Raw genomic sequence first — 21,285 nt, 5'->3', positions numbered from 1 at the left:
ATTTTATAAATTACCGAATTTATTCTAAATTGAATATTTTTCGAAAAAAAAATATACATAACATAAATAATTATTAAAAATTGCTAATAAATATATTTATATATAATAATATTATGTATTATGAAAAAATAAATAATATCTTTAAAGTAGTGGTGATTTTAGAGACCTACAAAAAATGCGAATCATAAACTCTTAAATTGTGACTCACGCGAAATAAACGATAAATTACAGGAGAACCAGAGAGAATTGGCTTCGTGTCTTACAGCGATTTTCCCGTGTAATTTCACACGTAAAGCGTAATTTATCGAATACAATTATAATAACGAAAAAGTCGTAAATAAACTTACCTGATAAAGCGTGCGTGTCGGCCTAAGCGCGTAACGGCGGCGTGTTTGCAGGAAAGCTGCCGCACTCGAACGACGTGAACGATCCCAAGAGGCGAATGAGCGCGAAGAAATTGACCGACCGCCTGCAGAACGTCCGGACCTAACGAAACAACCGCCACAACTGACACAAAGTTCTGCGATGGTGGTCGCTCCGCCACGGCAGAGTCCGCTCTTGCGCTTGCAGGTTGCTATGGAGCCAGGTTTCGATGGCCAAAGACACGCGGTGTGACCTCAGGAGGACGGTAAGTGGATGGTTAAGTGCGATGGTGTCCAAAAGAACCTGAAAATAAGGCATTTAACACATTAGTAGTTCTTCATAAAGACTGTTAAGTTTGGAGAATTTATTACAGATGGTCTTGAAGTCCCTATCATTAGAAGCACAAATTCTATATTGCTTTACATTAAATATCATATTTAAATATATACACAGCAACAAGGATTTATTTGGCTGACATCAGAAATAAGCGGTTTGTTGACTGATTGTAGAATCTTGTTGCATGTTGGCAACACTATTTCCATGTAAATAATGCAAGGCAAATTCATATGTATTGCTCAGTTTACATGCCAAGTCTTGTAGGATATATTTGAGTGTCCTATACGTTTTGTTTTGAGGCAGTTAAAATATGCGATATGCTAAATTAATGATCTCTCAGATGTTTAACGTCTTGCAAGTAACACTATCCACGATAATAGCAGCATTTATAAGACATTGTAAAATAGAATTGGCGAAGAGGAATGGCGAGCGAAACCTACCCTTTGTGTTAAGTCATTTAAAAGAATCTCGCTAATCAGATAACTTTTAAATTGGGACTAACTATTTAAGATAATATTTTAAACACGAGATTTTATAGGCAGATTATTGAACTAACAGTAAGATTAATAATTTGATTGTTACGTAAAGTTCCTGTAGTACAAGTAGTGTAACAGTTTTCATACAGTACTCACATAACGGCTATGAGAATTAACTCACAGTCTTTTTAAATAAATCATCATTCTTTGCGAGTAAATTTCCACAAGCAAATAGAAGAAATAAAACTAAGAAAACCAATAAATCGACATAGAGTAGCTCTCGCGCGCCCACGCAAAGAACAAATCGCTTAGAGCATACCTCGAAAGGGGTTGCGCCAATAAAAACCGAAAAAGGTTAATTACTCCGCATCGGGCAACCTTTACAGAAGCCCCCAGCCGACTACCGATTAATTCTCACACGTTCTCATACGAACCGTTTCTCGACAGCGTAACGCTCTTATTTAAAAACTAATTTCGACAACCAATAACTCCGTCACTTTGACGCTTAATTGGAAAGGCGTAATTTGCAAAATTTTCTCATTAATTTGATAATTATTTTCGGGTGGGTAGTTGACGGGGAGTGCGGAGGTCCACCGCGCCGCGCCACCTTCCATTGTCTTCACCTCCCGTCCCCCTATCCCTCCCTCTACGTTCGATAACTTAATATAATTTTTTTGGAAGGAAGTTCGCGAGAAGGAGTAGACTCCGCGGCCGTTGGGGACGAGTTTAACGGTGTTCCATTTCTTTTTATGACCCTGACGAGGGTTTCTTTCGAGGAGCAACGACTTTCTTTAAATGACGTTAGGAATTATAAGGGGACGTGTATTCGGTAAAACGAGGCGCTTTAACTAATATGGAATATCGATAAGCTCGATTTTTTACAACGTCTTTTTGTATAAAACGAAATAAAATAGAACTGTTTACTATATGTGTCAGCAGTCATCTCTTATTCAATTCAGACAGGCTAAGAAAAACTTAATAATACATGAACTTATAATAAAAAACCGAAAGGAAGTTAATTTGTAATGTATTGTTGTTATCTGCTATGACCTCTCTTTCTAAAATATATCTCAATGTTTTGAAAAGTTTCTATACATGTAGTTAGGTAGCACCAATTTTAGTGAATACACCAAAATCAAATAATAGTGAATTTTAATATAATTTACTCTCCAGAGAGTCCAAATCCAGACATGCCAAGGGAAGTCGCCAAAGTAATAAAAACTAAAGATTTATTGTTAAGATTTCAAAAAGACCAAAAAAACTGTGAGTATTCTTAGCTAATGCAGCTGTATTATCCATTCTCGTTACTCAATATTGCAAATGAATATTTTTCCACCATTTCCCAATCGTTAGGATAATAATGATCAACTCAACAGATCTCTATCACAAAAAAATCCAAAAAAGTCTAACTGCGAACGATTAGGTAAAGATTCGGGAACAATTTGTAACGATATAAACTGTCAGACGAGAAGCTATAGATAAACGACCAAGATCTATGATAATGATCTGATAAAGAGAAATAGATACCACGAAATTTAACAAAAAGAAGTTTAGCGGATCGGAATCTGAATGATTCGTATTTTTTAAGTACTCTGCAGTTTTGTTGAGGAATATCGAGAAATTACATTTAAGATATCATGTAAATATTCTGTAAATAAATAAATTATGTGCATTAATATGTCTATTGTTTTGGTAAACTTTTTTGAAGCAATACAACCCAATTTAGCGAAGAAAAAAGTGTTTTTCCGTCATAACAATGCACATTTTTGCCAGTATATACTACTCCATCCAGCATATTCTCCAGATTTAGCCCCCAGCGACTATTTGCTGTTTCCAAACCTGGAGAAATGGCTGGATGACAAAAGATTTGGGTCGAATGAACAGATCATCAGAAACAAATGCCTATTTTGAGGATCTTGTGAAAACCTACTGTTAAGAAACTTACTGAAAAGAATTTAAAAAATAATTGAGTTACTCCAGTTATAAAACTCTCATTTCATTTGTTTGAAAGTTGACTGAAAAAGCGAGACTTATAAAGCTGCTCTCGTATATCGACCAAGAAAACCCGAGTGGTATACATCAATAATATTAAATGAAAATATTATTCGGCATATATATTGGAAAATGCAGCTGATGCCTGAGGTTGTCACGAACGTATTGCGGCGAAACTGTCGAACCGAAACTTTTTACCTTAAATAAAACAAGATATTTCGCTCTTATCTTTGTGCATTCATCCGTCATTAGAGAAAATATCGATAATTTAAGAAAGTTTTCAAAAATTATATGATTTGTTTGAAAAATTTCAAAGGTAAACGGTTTATGATAAGCTAAAAATGGCATAGGGTAAATTATATCAGGTCCGTCAATTAATTTTGAGGTTTTGAGGTTGATGTTCTGTTGCATCTTAAATAACAAAAAATGCCTAAAAATTAATTCGCAGTCGCTATAGTGGATAAAACATAGTTAATGTATTCCCATGTGTCCCAATATAATATACTGACTGAAAAGTCCATGGTTTGACCTCAAGATTTTATACACAACGACGCTACTGTTGTTGTTTCTAAAACAAAATGAAATGATTTTGTGGGAAAAAAGGACGATACGTTGCTTTACAACAGGAAAAGGTGCACGAACAAAGGAATACTTTGATAAGCGTTATAGCAGCCCACAACATCATTAACTGGAGTGCTGAGACCGATGATGTGTGTTACGTCAGAAAACATTTTGAAATTCCGCAAAAATAGTTTTGAATGGACGTAACTGAAAGTGGCACAACACAGCTGACATTCTAAATACATTGTTGGGTTTAAGCCAGCGGCGGAGTATGTCTTTATTTAAATCAAACTAACAGTGTGATATAGTGTCATGAAAGTGTTAGTATTGTTTTTTTTAGGATAGAAGAGCTATTTGGTAGTAGATCCTAACAAAGTTGCTCGCCTGACAAAGTAACTAGGCTGAGTAAGTCTGATGTATTCTGGGATGTTCTCAAAGTTCACTAGTAATAACAGGCCAATTCAAAAGTCCACGGCCTACCATAGTAAAACACATTTTTTTGGCAAAATTAGTTTCTTTTATTCAGCATAATTTCGTTCAATATACACTGATTATAGTGACACTCCAACTTTTCGATACCATTTTTGTAGTACGATTTGTCCTTTGCTTCCAAATAGGCCTCAGTTTCGCCGATCACCCCTTTATTCGCCGAAAATTTCTTTCAAGTGAGCATTCTTTTAAGATCTGAGAACAGGAAATAGTCGCTGGGGGCCAGATCTGGAGAATGCGGTGAATGAGGAAGCAATTCGAAGACCACTTCATGGATTTTTGATACGGTGCATTGTTTTAGTGAAGCACAACTTTCTTTTTCTTCAAATACGGCCATTTTTCGGCGATTTCGTCCTTCAAACGGTCCAATAATGCTATGTAATGGTCGCTGTTGATGGTCCTTCCTTTCTCAAGATAGTCACTAAAATTATTCCATGCACATCCCAAAATACAGACGCCATAACCTTGCCAGTTGACTGTTGCGTTTTCCCACGCTTTGGAGCGAGTTCATCGTGTACAGTCCACTCGGATAACTGTCGATTGGACTTCGGAGTGAAATGTTAGAGCCATGTTTCACCCATTGTCACATATCGACGCTTATTACACACATTATGTCACTTATCGAGGTTTATTACGCTTGATCATCTTCAAACACTGTACCGAATCATCAATTTGTCATTGTTTTGGTTAAAAGTGACCTCGCGCGGCACCCACTGTGCACAGAGTTTTCTCATATCAAAATATTCGTGAATGATATGATGTACACATTCAGTTGATATCTTTATACTGTCTACTATTTCACTCAGTTTTAATTCACGGTCATTCAAAATCATTTTGTTGATTTTTTAAATGTTTTCGTCGGTAACAACCTCTTTTGGGCATCGACTGCGTTCACCTTCTTCGGTACTTATTTCACCACGTCTAAACTTAGCACAACAATCCTTAATGGTTGATTTTACAGGATCCGGAAACTCGGCATCAGCCAATCAAGCCAAGTTTTTGCTTTTACTGTATTTTTTCCTTTCAAAAAGCAATATTTTAGCAAGAGGCAAAATTCTTTTTTTTTTCACAATAACAAAAGTTGCTTCACTCAAAATGCTACATTTCACAAACTAATGATCCGACAACTGTCAAATTTATACACGCATCTTTTGAGGGTTAGGAGTAACTAAAAAGAATATGGATTTAATTCTAGTAGCGCCATCTATGTGTCAGACCGGGGACTTTTCAATTGACCCATTATAAGTCCAGTCCAGATAAAACATAATTGGTAAAAATATTACAAAAAAACTCAGATTATCATTATAACATTTTGAGTCAACTAGATATACAAACTGAGCAAAAAAGATCTGATTTTCTTCTTGATCATATAATAAATCGTCACCGCGAAAGTCAGCGACTTAACGTAAGAATTTTTGTAATTTTTTTACTTTTCCATCATAGAAACATCTCTTGATAGCCAAGTTTCAGGGATTATTTTTAGTGAAATTTTATTGAAAAATAAAGTAATTAAAATATATTTGAAATTATAGACTCATCAAAATCAAACATGAAAGGGAATATTAATTCGCCTCTGTACACCAAAATCAAAAAAGCAAAAAAGTGAAGAAACACAAAAAAAGATCATCCACAACTTAACCAAATCAAAGACAACACCACAATAGTCGACCAGAAAGGTTGCTGAAGAACACATTTTTATTAATAATTAACAAGAAATTTTAGTAACTTTATTAAATACATTAAATACGTTCTAAATATACAAATATGGATATGTGGAAGGAAGCATTGTCAACCATAACACCTTCGGTTTGGATGAACTCGATAAGATATACAAAGGAAGTAATTGATAAATGGTAGAATCGTTAACATGTTTTAGGCAGACTAGAAATTCACAAGAAACTTTCAGGATATGTGATAATGCTGGAAATTCCTGACACAGAGTGATGAGAGTGGAAACAACTAAAGGTATGCACATAATTAATTAAATATAACTGTAGAAAATGGTATTGTAGGGAGTGAAAGATTTGTGTGCACAGATATGTTTGTAGTTGTTCAAAATTAAGCATAAGCATTAGGTTAGAAAGTATGAGGAGAGAACTAATACTGTTTTGTAGATATGGTAAATGCATTAGACAGAATTCAGTGATTAGTTTTATCATGAATGGTGTACACAGGTAGTAGCAGAAGAAATAAAAGTACAGTGATACCAAGATGACTTGCCAAGTAAACACACCATCGAAGGAAACAAGAACTAAACGTAAATAAAATACGTTTCTGAGGTATACAATTGTTAATTAGGTGGATTAGGCCTCCAGGTGGATAGCACTACATAAAAACACGCCTAGAAACTCTACTTCATGGATAGTGTGGAAAAGAGTTCAATGTAAACAAATCAAATTTAACCTACAAACTATTATACCTGTGTTCTTAATTGTAGTTTTAAGTCCTTCGATAATATATGTATTAAATGTACTACAATGTTAAAATAAATTATATTTGATAACATTTTTGTTCAATTATTTTATTTAGATTAGAATTTTCTTGTATGTCAAAGCCAAACTGAACTAAAACTCAGAGTTGATGCGACAACATTGTAATGTTTCGACGTCACAAATATCCACGACGCATAACTAAAAAAACTTTGAATAGACTAGATGTAATTATATTAAAATAAATTATATTTTATAACATTTTCATTTCAGTATTTACGTTATAACTAAAGTTCAGGGTTAATGCAAGATTGTGATCAATTTAGAAGACGTGATGTCACTGTATTCTTGAACGGACTGTACACGTAAACAAAACGCATACTTCAGAAAATTCGCTTCCGTTCTTATCGACGACGCCATAAAAGAAGAGTACGGGCCCGCCACCTGGATTGTTTGGAGTCGGAGTCATTTCGAAACAGAAAGCCGGAAGCAAAAAAAAGACGGTCGTCCCTCCAGGTCCTCGACGGGCGGTTGGGAGGTGGAGGGCGTGGATCGGCCGAACTCAAAGGCGGCGACAACTTTGCCGAACGGGGATTAGTTCGAATTTCGGCCGAGCGGGCGCTTTGACTCCGTCGTTTTAAAGTTTAATTAGTTATTTCTGGAGTTAATGGGAACGAGCCGGGCCCGGACATGTGGAATTGTTCGCGGAAATTGACGTGTAAGGCGTCGTGCGACGGGACGTCTCGTTGCCAATCTCGTGGATTCAGTGGTACGTGGTCGAGCTCCGAGTCTGGATTAGCATCGGGGAGATTGTTTAAGACTGTGCTTCCAACATCGTACCAGAGTGCTTTTAGTGACAATACGAAGATGTTACTGCTAATATGTAGATCATGTAATAAACAAGAACAGCAAACCCGATAATTTCACTTACTGATTCATAAAAATAGACTGCAACATCAGATATAGCATTAGTGGTACTAAATAAGCTATTAGTACATATAGCCTGTCGTATATATGAGTTTTTTCCTTCTAATTTTATCCAAGTTGAAAAGAGATAGGATAATATATCATGTGTCGGAACATGCAACCAAATCAGCCTGCAAAATCCTTCAAAACAGGGGACAATAGGTAGAGGTTACAAACCGACAAACGTAAACCAAAAATTAGATTTGGCAACATTGCAACATGTTGACGTCATATATTTTGACTGTTTGTTCGACTGTTTTATTGGACGGGCTATATACTCTAAATAAATGTACAAATCGCAGAGACAGGAAAAAAGACTTACAAAGAAATCTACAGGCGTAGAACGAAAGGCTGTCACAGTATAAAGTGAAAAGGGATAAGAACAAAACAAAAGTACTAGAGGAAAACAGTAGAAGGAAACAAATAGAGAAATTGATAATATGATAATTAATAGTTTTCAGTATCCAGTGGATCTTACTACTAACAATAGTAGATTAGTAGCTTCGTAGTTAAGAAAAAGGAGATCTAGGCGAGAAGAAAGAAAGGGGGAGGGTACAAACAAACATCCCAAAAACTCCAGGTTATGAGCAAATAAACACCCAAGATTTGGATTCGAAGAATTATTAATTTTCAAAATAAAGGCGTTGGTACGCACATTGTAAAATGATTGAAATAAAAATTATCTCTAAATTTAAAAGTTACCAAATTTTACGATATCTACACCACCATAGTGAAAAGCTGCTTCTATATATATTTAAACCATTAAAAATAATCATGCGATAAAATCAAGGAATCCTACTTCTCTTATTTAAGTTCCATAACTTACAACATATGTCACACAATTTAACCTGGAATCACATCTAAAGCAATTCAATTAAGAGAATAGCAAAAGGGACATATTACATAATATCATAGCATAAAATTGTATTGTGGAATATACTACTAAGGATCGTCCGCAAGATACTCCTTAAAGAATTAGATTAGTCATCCAAAGCATGTGCTTTCTCAGAACAGGTACAACTGAAATATAAATATAAACAAGAAGATATATCCAATGAGCAGTAAGATTCTATGCTCACAATCCTATGATTTTATACCACAGAAACTCTTGATTCTTAAGGAAACAAGTGAGCGCATTAACTGGATATTAAATAAATATATTAAACATACCCTAACCCCAAAGCTAAAGAGATTCACTAAAGGTAACAGGTGGGTATAAGGTTCCTTGCGAGCGTGGAAAAGTATACGTAGGAGAAACTGGGAGAATGATAAGTAAAAAAAACATCGACGTTGTATGAGATCTCCATATGATCCAGTCAGCATTAGCTGAACACTGTATTTTATCCAAGAACAGCAACAAGAATATGATGCTATTGCATTGTCTTCTTGATAATAATACCTAAGAAATTCAAACAATAGATATCACGTTGTAATAAAAGCACAAATCTCAGAAATGGATACCAAATCAAATGTTAAAGGAGTTCCCTGTATTAATGAAGAAAAAAGGTATTAAAGTATTATCCCTATATAATTAACAAAATAAAAATATTATTGTTACCACAAAACGAATTGTCAAAAACAAACGGACAAAAGACAAAGAACACTGCTTTTTGATTGAATAAAAATCCTTACAAAATACACCAAAAAATTAGAATTATTGAAAAGTAAGCGTAAAATATTTTTAAAAAAGTCAATATATCCCTAGTTAAAGTAAGGTAAGTCTGTCAACACGAAAAAATATATGAAGCGGTTATATCATTTTAACACTTACCATAAAAATGCACAATCATTTACAAAATAAAAATATTATTGTTACCACAAAACGAATTGTCAAAAACAGACAAAAGACAATGTCGACATCTGACGATCGCAACGTACATATCCCAACGATACATACAATGAAAAAGGAGAAGCCAACCATACCATGACTTTATGGATTTTTACTATTTACGTTTTCAGGAATGTTTTTATTTCAAGTTTTAATGCATAAGATTTACGAATTCTTTACGTTTTGTAATTATCAACACAAATAGAAATGATGAATATTAAAAATACATTTAATGTAATTATAGGATTTTACTTTTAAGCACTTACCATCAAATCTACACAACAAATATATTAATTTTAACAGAACACCGATTATCTACAAGAAACTGACAGAAGATGTTACCGACGCCAACACATGACAATCACAGCCTGCTTCCTAAATCAACATATGCGTTAAGGAATCGTACTATACCTCTATGGCTTTTTCCTATTTACATTTCCCTAAATGTTTTTTATTTAGTTTTAATGACTGAAGTTCGTGAATACATTTACGGTACATCAACAAAACAGTGTTATAAATGAAATAGTAACAACTTATACCTCTTATGATATCGTTCTAAATGAACTAAACACAATTATATTATAATTATAAATATTGAAACGCTTTAGATTCTGTCATTACTGATATAGATTTAAAAAATTTACTTTACAATTGTATTAATTTAATTTAACACTTACCATTAAATCACACAATTAATTACAAATTACATTAATTATTACAATAATTAATTACTAATATAATAATACGTCGTTCGTAAAGCGCGAATTGTCTAAAAGTGACTGACATCACAGCGTACTTCTGAAATTGGCCTATACTTTCAATAAAATACAAGACAATCATGCCACGACATACGTACTTATAAATTTTCCTTATTTAATATTCCAGGAAATTGTTTCTTTAAAAAATTAATAAATGAACTTTATCAATACTTCATATCATGCATTACGAGCGAAAAAACAATACATTGTAGCAATAATGATACTACTTTAAAACAACAAAATCCATAAATATTGTAAGCCCTAAAATCCAAGAAATGACCAATAAAGAAAAGTGTTATGGTGCAGCAATACAGCGATAAATGCAGGTCTACTTTATATCAGGAGATTATTAACAAAGTGTCTTGTTATATTTATCGGTCACTTGCTCGTTAGAAAAATAAAAATATATTTCATCAATGAGTTACTAAACATGATAATTAAGAATAAATATAATTTAATTTAATAGAGCAATAATTTTATCATTTTGATTTTAAAACTTACCCCCAAATCACACAATTCACCAAAAAAGAAACTGTCATTAGTAATACGCGAATTACCTAAAACAGACTGACAGAAAATGCAACTGACGCCAACACGTGATTATCACAGCCTACTACTAAAGTTTACTAAGGCTTTAAATAAAGTAGAATAAATGGATATTTCTTATTTATGACTGACCTTTATCAATGCATATATAAATGATACAGTTTTAAAACAACAAAATTCATAAACGCTGTAGACTCTAAAAGTCAAGAAATGACCAATAAAGGAAAGTGTTACGGTACTACAGTATAACAATAAATGCGGGTCTCTTTTATACCACAAAGTTATTAACAAACTAAATATATTTGATCGATTGGTTACTAAACTGTGATAATTAACAATAAATATAGTTTAAATGAGGAATAACTTTATCATTTTGATTTTAAAACTTACCCCCAAATCACACAATTCACCAAAAAAGAAACTGTCGTTAGTAATACGCGAATTACCTAAAACAGACTGACAGAAGTTGCAACTGACGCCAACACGTGATTATCACAGCCTACTACTCAACTTGATTTACACTTTAAATAAAATTTTAAACAATAAAGTGTAAGTGTGTAAGTGTAACAGTACTACAATATAACAATAAACGCAAGTCTTATATACCACAAAGTTATTAACAAATTAGACATTATAACATATATTAACAGATTAAATATTTTGATTCGAGAGACAAAAATATTATATACTGAGTAATATTGCTACAGGATATACTTGAATCCAAAAGGTTTGTAAAGAAATACAAAATAAAATTAGATAATTTATTTAATAACTATACAAAAACATCTTAATACAACAATATGTAACAATCAGCAAGAAAGTAAATGACAGTTAAATGCAGAAGGTGGAGATTCTGAAAAAAAGATCCTAGCTGGATAAAACCCTCGCCGTTCACGTCGCATATTACACGCCGCTATAGTTGCAGCAGCGGATCAATTTTATAACTACTATAAAACTACAATCTAGCAGCACAAGGGCGTTTTTATTACCGCCCGGTACCCCCCTGCCCCTCCAAAACCGGACCGGCTTTCTATTTAATGCGGTAAAGCGCAAAATAGGAGCTTCCCCGGGGGTAATGCCTCCATACCCTCGGTCCGAAGAAAAACGCCCCGTGCTGCGTTACATACGGGGAGAATCCAGATTAAAACCGACCTCCATAATTACGTTTCCGGGCTGACAGTGAAGCTCACTTACCCAACATGTTAATATCGACGGGATCTTTTGATATATTAGTGAAAATAACTATGGATCGACTCAGTTTCATTCGGGATTCGTCCACCGTTCTTCCGATGACAGGTTCTCCGATATATTTAACAGTATTCGCGGGAATTCGAACTCGAGGAGGAAAATTGGAATGATGCGTTCTCGAGCCGAACACCCGACATAAATTGTTGACCAGAATGGAAACAGTAACGAGTATAAAGCGAAAATCTACATATGGCAGTGAATTTCTTTAAAACTTGCTGATCAAACGTTGTTTCACGCGACTGCGGATGTGTTGTCGTATTGCGTTTAAAATCCCCAACAAATGAGCTCGCGTTCATTATACACATATAACACACGCCGTAATTTTTTTTAGAATTTAGCCTAGGTCTTTGGTTTTCTCCCATTAACAATAAAAAAGATAACAAGTATACATTTCTCGGGTATTTCAAGCACATTACCTCGTAGTTTGCGTTAGTTCGAAAATGATTTCGTCGTATCAGTATTACGAGTCTCTAATACTGTAGAATTATTTTTGTCCGTGCTTGTACCTAGTTTTCAGATATTTTTCGAAAAACAAAACGGAAAAAAAACAGAAATAAATGTAATATATAATAAGTCTTTCTCGATAAAAGGCCTTCATGTAAATGCTTAACAACTAAAAGTATAAATATCTATATAAATAAATAAGTAAATAAGTAATGCATGACTTCCTTGCAAAAATCCTCTATACCCTAATAGATAAAATCCTCTAAGTACCCTTCCGTTAATAACACCACGTCCCTTTAAAAAAATATTCTGAATTCTAGGTCCATGAACTGATATCAATAGAATAAAAGTTATTCAATAAATAAAGCTGTAAATTTTAATATATTGTCCTAGTTAATAATTTTCTCTATGTATTGTATAGTTTAACTTGGGTCTTCTATTAGTCACAGGGTTTCATTAATACTTTTCGAATTATATCAGGAGGCAACGAAATTTCTAGTAAGATTGTCTATAAAAAACGTTATTCGCCCTAAGAATCTAAAAAAAATCGTTAAAATACCTTTAATACCAAGTTGCCACATATATTTTATTGAAAGAGACCTAGATCTCACTTAGAATATTCTTTATTTATCTTCTCTAAATAAAATTTGTATTTTTATCATGTGAAAAATATGTAGCAACGTAAGGCTTATATACAGTAATACTCCATATAAGCTATATGCCGGAGACAAATCGGGAAGGAGCAGATTCGTTAAAAATATGAGTCTACACCTAACATGATTCACAATACTGAATGACCAAGACTTCGTACAAAGATTATCATAGGATATTAACACCCATATTGTAAAATAGTCAATAGAAAAAATAACGACCCTCTCCTCCCTGAAATGCCTCGAAATCAAGAACGAAAAACCTTAACAGCCACCGCCTCTTTATTGGACCCAAGAAGCCGGAACCCAGAGAGGTTCAGTTTCAACTCGATTCACGGCCGTCAACAACTTGGTGAAGGCCGTTACTAAATCATCATTTATGATGGTCTCATCGAAGAAGTGCTCATACAGGAACTCGATCCTCTCTGTGTGCTTTATCATGTCTTTAAATTCGTCCTCCTTTCAAATAAAAAAAGCATACGATAAATATGCAAGCAATTACTAGGAAAATGATTCATCTTACCGTAAAACCTCTAGAATTATTAACATCGAAAGTGCTCCTAGCATGGTTGGCCATACGAGTATCCTTCAGAACGTCAAGACTTGGTGGTTTAATATAAATAATGTAAGGCTTCAGCTGTGGTGTTCTTAAGATTTTCAGGGCTTGATAATGCGGATTCAAAACGCACACGTGACCAGAGCTCACGATGTCTTTTACATTCTCTGCGCTGGTACCTAAATATACGCATATATTCGGTATTCTAAATGTTACCTTAAACTATAAAGAAAAAACATCCACACTTGAGCAACAACCCCAACATGATACAACTTATTTCAACTTATACAACAATTTCCAATGGTAAATTTAACCTTTAAATAGAATCAAAAGAATTGTCAAATTTTAATCAGCAATTATAAAAAACTACCATTTATCTGGTATCACTAAAATATGAATTATAAATGTAGTTCACCCCCGAGGGGGATTTAGAAAAGAAAAATATTTGAGGAATCAGATCTTTACACTGAAAATAATCCAGACTCGAAGTTCGAAAAAGGCTCGAAAACCTAGGTCTTTACGTTTGTTGGTTGGCTTTCTGTTGGCTCATGAACCAACGAAAAAGAAAAAACTGTACAGAGCAAAGGAAGAACTGGGAAGATGATTAATCCATCAAAAAGGGATTTGGGAAATAATACAAATCCAGATCCGCCAAAGTAAAGTCCAACAATTTCAGTGGTAAGCAACACACAAATAAGTTTACACACAAAAAAGACAAAGAATTTCCGATTACGCTTCAACAAAGAGTGGAATACCTAGGAGTAACAATGAAAAGAGTAATGAAATAGAAACAAGAATTCAACAAAGACAGAGTATACAGAACAATAACATAAGATCAATAGTAATGTATATACAGTAGCCAAGAGAAGAGTCCAACAATTTCAGATGTGAACTCTGACTAAATAGAGAAAAAGTAAAAGCATGATATAAGAACAGTAATAAAACCAGTAGCAGCGAATAATTACGAATCGTGGATATTTGTGGCGGTACATCCCTACATCAAAGTAATATCTCCACATAAGAAGTAGTAATATCTCCACATAAGTTAGTAGGTGTTAATACAAGAATATAGATAAATGCAAGATATGGCTCTGTGCAATAACCAGATACTAAGTGAGCATAAATGATCGAAGCCAATACCACGGAATGGTTCCAGAACAGTCTCCTTTGGTTAATTGATTGAAACACATTGCCCTGTCTTGCCTGTCGTGCCAATAAACCAGTATTTTTGTCGAATAAAGGCTTTTACTTAAACAAATATGGCCTTTTTACTTTAATTTTTAACTTAATGTAAGGAACGACACCTGATCCACCCAACTGAACCGCGTGGCCCTCTCGATGCAATTATGGTTCACTGTTTTCAGGACCAGGTTATAAGAATAGTTATAGGCCTAATTTATAATGTGTTTTAATGCTTTGAGTGTCACCGCCACGGGTGGAATACATTCGGGCGGTGTACTACTTTGTATTAGTTTAGAATAAATGGTTGACCAGTTTAGAACTTTTATTTTAATTAATGATCTTTTGCTGAAGTTATTGACAATCAAGAATTTACCGTTTACATGATATACTTGTATCTATTAATATGAACCCTATTGCTCGTTTGTACCTAAAGACATTCATGAACAACAAACATCCAACAACTTGTATTATATTTAACGAACGTTATGGAATGTTGCCTCAATGTGGATATACATTAAAACTCACCATATAAATTGCCTTTGTATTCCCCAAACTCAATGAATTTTCCTTTATCGATATCATCCTCCATCTGCTCCCTTGTAACAAAGAAGTACTCCTTCCCGTCCACTTCTCCCGGCTTCATCGGCCTACTAGTATCTAAACCAAACCATAACTCGGTAACTATTAAAACATCCAGATAGTCTCGATACTTACAAGGCGTTGGCGTTCTGTACTTCTCCGGGTCGGTGTCAATCAAACGACGCTTTAACTCGTTCCGACCCACCCCGGGCGGGCCGATGAGCACCACCGGCCTGTATACCCTCGGACGGGGGTACAACTTGGCGACCTCCTCGTAGGTGGCGATCAGCTCGCGGTCGAAGTCGTCATTCTCCGCTGTATCGTAAATGATTTTTTTAGTTTTGTTTTTGTTGTCGGCGACAAGCAGGCAACGGGAGGGTTTCGGACTACACGTTAAGCCATCCTCAGGCACTACTGAAACAGGACAAAGCCCTACGCAGGCCGGGATAATGGTTTGATTAGTTATGAAGGGCGAGATGTTACGTACGGAGCATGCGATGATAAGCATTTGACGGCCAGGGTATAAGCAAACAAACCTTAATAATTTAATAAAATAACTTAAATATCACTGGTTAAATATTAACTAATTAATTATTTGTCTTTTTTGTTATTTTTCAAAGTTATTATAACGGACTGACGGTATATTAGCCCGTTCTTGGGATGGGGCAATTCTTTCATAATACTTTTATGCAAGTGTTCTGCATTCTTACAGTACTGGCCACATAGAAAAAAGAATTGGCATCAGACTAGTAAAATAAGAAAAGACAGAAAATTTGACAGGAAAAGAAATGTTGACCGATAAAATTAACAAAAATGTTACAGTTTATCTATTTAGAGAAACAAATAACTGAAAATATATAAAAAAAAATTCTGGCTACCTTTTATCAAATTTTTTTGACACAAGATCAAAATTAATTTCAGATTAACACAAAAAGTTTCGTTGTCATTCCAAATACACTGGACTAGATATTTAACAAAACCGACATTTTGTTAAAAAAAATGCTTTATACTCTCTATTCAATTGTTTTATCATATTTAAAAAATATTATTAAAATTGCCCGTTTGGGTACCCAAAGGATTTCCACTCTTAAAATGACTTTTTCTGCAAGACATAACTAGATTTTGATACCGTTTATCTAAAGGTAATAATGAAAACTAAGGGGATAAGCCATAAATTATGCATTTTATAGTACAGCCAAATAAGAATAATTTTTTGGTGCTTTCAAAACTTGGTCTCGCATTAAGCTATTAAAACAATCTGTATTAAAAAAAAACGAATAATTTATTATTATAAAGAAAAGAACTGAATGTCTATTGAATTAAAATGGTGAATTCTTTTACTAGTGGCATCAAATAAAGCAACATGTTCGTGGAAGTTGTAGACCCATTGAAAAATTTTATTTGTTATAACTTTAGATTACGGATAATGAAGCTATAGCAACTAATTCATTTTCTCTAAACACATCCACCTTTCCACACACTTAATATATTCAATACATGTTGATTCTCAAAACTATATGCTTTGTTATGAAATGCAAAAAAAACTAAATCTAACATATGACAAATCCTAAATATACTAGAATTACCATTTTCTTCGTCCTCATTGGCCACCAAAGATCTCTCATGAACAATACGTTTTTCCTGCAATGCTCTGCTCGGAATAAGACCAGCTCGCATATGCCTATCACCTTCTTTCCTGGCTTGCCACCTGTACAACAGTATTTGCGTTATCGATACTGCCAAACTATAGACTTTAACGTACCAGTACTGATCATCCTGACATACCACGTGCAACACGTCGCCCTTCTTGAAATCAAGCCCGGCTTCTTTGCACGGTATGTAGGGATCGTTGGAACTGCTATAATCAAAGTGAGCCCTCACACGCACCTTGCTCTCCCTAACGTTGCCCTTACTTTCAGCCGGTATCAGTTTAAACGTGATAGTACCTTCGGAATTTTGCTAAAACATAGGGAAAATGCGAAGCTCGACAATAGGTCGCCGAAAACCCATAAGAAAACCATCACCCACCAATATAGTAAGGACGTCATTCGGCGTCTTACCCTCCACACTGATAGCGTTGACCTCCACCACCTCGTCCCCGACGTGGATCAGACCCGATCTGTCAGCGGCGCCACCGTGCATCACCCTGGCGATGACTATCTTGCCTGTTTGCTCGTCCGTTTTGATCGTAGCACCCTGTATACGCGAAATAAAGTTACCGTAATAGGAAAATCGTGGTACTACTTGGAGTATTCGGTACTTGCATGTTCTAATACGCTCAAGAGGTATAAAAAGCAAATAAAAGTAGTTCAAATATTTATTACATCTATTGCAACTCAGATTCCAGACAGAAAAATACTTTTTTGATAAAACAAGTCATATGAAATAATTATACAGGGTGTCTCAAAAGGGTTCGACTATTTCAACAGTGAATATGAAGCAAGCATGGAAAGTAAAACCGCACCTTACCAGAGAGCTCATACGTGCTCTAAAAATCTAATATATCTAGCCCTAATCCAATGTTATCATCCCAGATTTCTAAATAAATACTGATTGACAGAGACTTTTTTCATATATTTTAAAATATCCTTTTTACCAACGAAGGGTTTATCTGGATTGGACCTACTGTTTAACGTGGACTCCGAACCACGGTCCTCGGCTTTAAGCCTACCTACTGGCCAGTGACCAACTTAGAGACAATCACAAAAGATATCCGGTTGTAGCCTGGTTACTGGCGTGACTGGGATGGTTATTCCTTGTAGGATTTTTCATTGTTGCCTATAAAGACATTTACAATCACAAACATAAAGGACCGTCATGCCGCCTTCACCACTGCACCAACAAGTCGGCCACTTTTTCCATTAAATCAAATTATAATTATCTCGAGATCAAGAACTACGATAAAGATTTTTTATATATTTATTAAACCATTTTGTATCTTCTGAGAAGAAAAACAAAAACATATTAAAATAAGCAGTTGCTCATTCGAGTTCACTTTTGAAAACACTATGGGCGATAAACGGACTCATTAAAAAAGAGACATGGATCCTAGGAAACATAATGTTGCGAATTATATAGCCTCAACTGTGATTGTTTAAATCGACTATCCACAGTGGCTTCGTGGTGTAGTCAGAGTTGCACGGAAATTGTGTTATTACGGACTGACGAAAGTTTTGAACGAAAATAATTACGATAAAATAATTTCGACATATTCTTTAGAGGCGATGGAAATTTTCAATTACAGGGAAAGAAACTCAAAAAACATGTAATGTTCAAACTATGATTATTTACATAAATATGTTTTAAAGAAATGAAATTATCTGGGATAAGATAAAACGAATGTAGGCAAAAAGTACATTTAAGTACATCAAAATTGAACAACTGCATTGGACCAAAACCCGAGAAATTTACAAACGTACATTTTCTATCGGAATGAGAAAGTTACTATTAGCTGGGTATTTCTTTCCCTAGAATTTTCAGTGAATCAGACTACAGAAAGGGATATCTTAAGGATACCTAAAAGATAAAATGTATCCGTCTAATGAAATTCGTTCCAAGACATATGGTCTTCCACCACTCACAGTCTTCCATGCGCACAGAGTTGTGCACTAGCAAAGTATAAACTTGTGTTATAGCTAACTTTAATAAATTGCGTAATTTATGTAAAACGAAAGAAAATGAGCTTGCATTTTTTTTAACGCAGCAGATATCCTCTCGTAAGACACTTCATCAGTAATTTTTAGGCGCTATATTGATATCGTACACTCTCCTTTTTTTACAAATTCCCGTGGACAGCTGCACTAATGTGAATATTATAAGCAGCTAACACAGTTTCAGCAAAACGAGCGCTTTAGCAACATCGCTGGAGTTATTTTCCTGATTTGGTTAAGAGGATACTCTGTAACCTGTGATTTTTTATGGAATTATCTTAACGTGATATAGAGAGTAAACCAAAAAATGTGTCTCAATTAACATTCTTTTATTTTCAACCGAAGCAATTGGATAATTTTAAAACACTCTGCATATTCTAATAAGTAAAACACTATTGAATATAACATTATCTAATCAATGAATGTAAAAATCAATTTGATCTAGAAATCCAAGTTATTTTTATTCATATTTGAACTACTGTTTAAAAGATCTCGACCCAAGTATTTCGTCATTGTATCTGTGCATAAACCAAAAACAAAACTGGAAAGAGTGTAGTAATACAGAGAGATATTTTGATAGGGGCAAAGCTGGTTTAAATAGATGCTATCGTAAGCACAATCAAATCAATATTTGAAGCAATGTGAGGAACAAAAGAAACAAAACAAACGACATTCTCTATTAGAGGATCGAATGAGAAATATTGCATATTTACAATGGGAAAAAATCGAACTTCATAGATTAAAAGTACTTCAAATCTATGGCGACAATTTACAATTTTTTCCACGCACTTTCTCACCGCCTCAAAAAGAAAAATCAAATTATATTTGCGTCATAAACTGAAAGAAAAAAATGATATGATCTGATGTTCTGTTAGTGGCGAATACTTACAACAATGGGTTCAGCGCTTTGAGTACCAGTCTTTGCAAAACAGAAAAATCGCAATTTAAGCAAAAACACTGACCTTATATTGCTTCAAAAAAAATTGTTATGGTGTGTAAGTTGTTTTTTCTGATTAAATGATTTGAATATTGTTACATTTATTTTCGTTATAAGAGAAGCTGCCTGTGGGACAAAATAAAATAAGATACTTACCAGAGGTTCATTGCTTTTAACTAGCTGCACTATCTTAACAGTTTCTTCACTGTCATCTTCTTCCACCGGTATATCTGGTAAGTGAGGATAATAATCCTTTTGTGCCACAGAATCATGAGCACACAGTAATCCCTAAAAAGTGTTAATAACAATAATTTCAGAATAAAAAATAAAAAATTATATTAGTTTATATAATACACACCTGTAAATGGGGCCTTTGCAACATTTGAAACAACTCTCTACAATCAGGGCTCATAGTAGATTGGTTAATAAGTTCTTCCAGCACATCTGATAAAACCTGCATACTGTCAGACAACACTGGAATAGGAAAAAACCTGCAATAAATTACTAACAATAAAATATTTTCAATACTCATAAAACCAAAAGACAAACCTTTTACGTTCCACATTGGTTAAAATTTTATTATGAATATTTACTAAGGCATTTAATTCTTTCGATTGCAGAAGATCGTTGAGGAAACCTAGTTCTTCATCAGTTGTAGGCAAATTAGAGGCTCTTTGTAGGTTTGTAAAAAGATCTGTAAGGGCTATCAATAAAAAATGAATACAAGATAAACTACATCATTCCAAGTGGACCTTCATTCAATTGTATACCTGTATCAACTTTTTTCTTGCCATTAGCCATCACCTCCGATGTCATTCTGGAAGGACTATTAAGCAAAATTTAATTAAAACCAAAAGGAAAACTCAACCTAACATTAAAAGAGCGCACCCTTTAAAAAAACATAAAATCGAGTTAAATATAATCTGAAGGTTACCATCAAATAACTATTTGGCACACTTACAACGAATTTATAAAATTAATGTAACCAATTTTTAGTTATAAAATACTAGTTCAAAAGGTGAATAACCTTGGGAAAAAAATGCAGATGCTACATTTTCCGCTGCAAGCCGGAAAAATCAGATTAAAAACATGAAACTTAATATGGGTATAAACACAAAATGTAGATACCTTTTCTTGCGCAATTTCCTCTACTTTTCATGCCGTTTTATGTGAGAATAGGTCAACAATTTTTCACTGGAAATGAGGTAAACATGGCGTTCCGTGGAAATTGATAGTGACAGCTGTTTTCCAATTTTCCGCATTCCCATTTTATGATATAAGCAACCAGATATACA

At 34.3% G+C, this 21,285-nt stretch overlaps 1 protein-coding gene across 6 annotated transcripts; it reads right to left on the bottom strand.

Annotated features, from left to right (window-relative positions):
* Positions 1-11,491: 11,491 nt before the first annotated feature.
* Positions 11,492-21,258, bottom strand: metro (membrane palmitoylated protein 7-like protein metro). 6 transcript variants are annotated; one of them, XM_076416071.1, is made up of 14 exons: positions 21,119-21,135; positions 21,018-21,050; positions 20,761-20,816; positions 20,540-20,693; positions 20,349-20,481; positions 20,147-20,278; positions 19,943-19,972; positions 17,432-17,599; positions 17,166-17,362; positions 16,990-17,111; positions 15,539-15,835; positions 15,350-15,481; positions 13,610-13,821; positions 11,492-13,545 (listed from the first exon to the last, which is right to left on the bottom strand). In XM_076416071.1, the coding sequence occupies exons 3-14, from the start codon at positions 20,804-20,806 to the stop codon at positions 13,369-13,371; spliced, it is 1,800 nt and encodes a 599-aa protein (XP_076272186.1). In that variant the 5' UTR covers positions 20,807-20,816; positions 21,018-21,050; positions 21,119-21,135; the 3' UTR covers positions 11,492-13,368. The 6 variants fall into 6 exon arrangements, with proteins under 6 accessions (XP_076272186.1, XP_076272181.1, XP_076272184.1 ...); XM_076416066.1 differs by lacking the exon at positions 21,018-21,050 and having other exon boundaries at positions 21,119-21,256; XM_076416069.1 differs by lacking the exon at positions 21,018-21,050 and having other exon boundaries at positions 15,539-15,718; positions 21,119-21,256.
* Between the last annotated feature and the right edge of the window lie 27 nt (positions 21,259-21,285).

The sequence above is a fragment of the Rhynchophorus ferrugineus genome, unplaced genomic scaffold (assembly GCF_030347505.1).
Source record: "Rhynchophorus ferrugineus isolate W39M unplaced genomic scaffold, kcgeb_rfMv2 rfM10, whole genome shotgun sequence".
In the NCBI taxonomy this organism is placed as follows: Eukaryota; Metazoa; Arthropoda; class Insecta; order Coleoptera; family Curculionidae; genus Rhynchophorus; species Rhynchophorus ferrugineus.
Note: the sequence above shows the minus strand (reverse complement) of the source record. Positions and strands in the feature narration are given on the sequence as shown.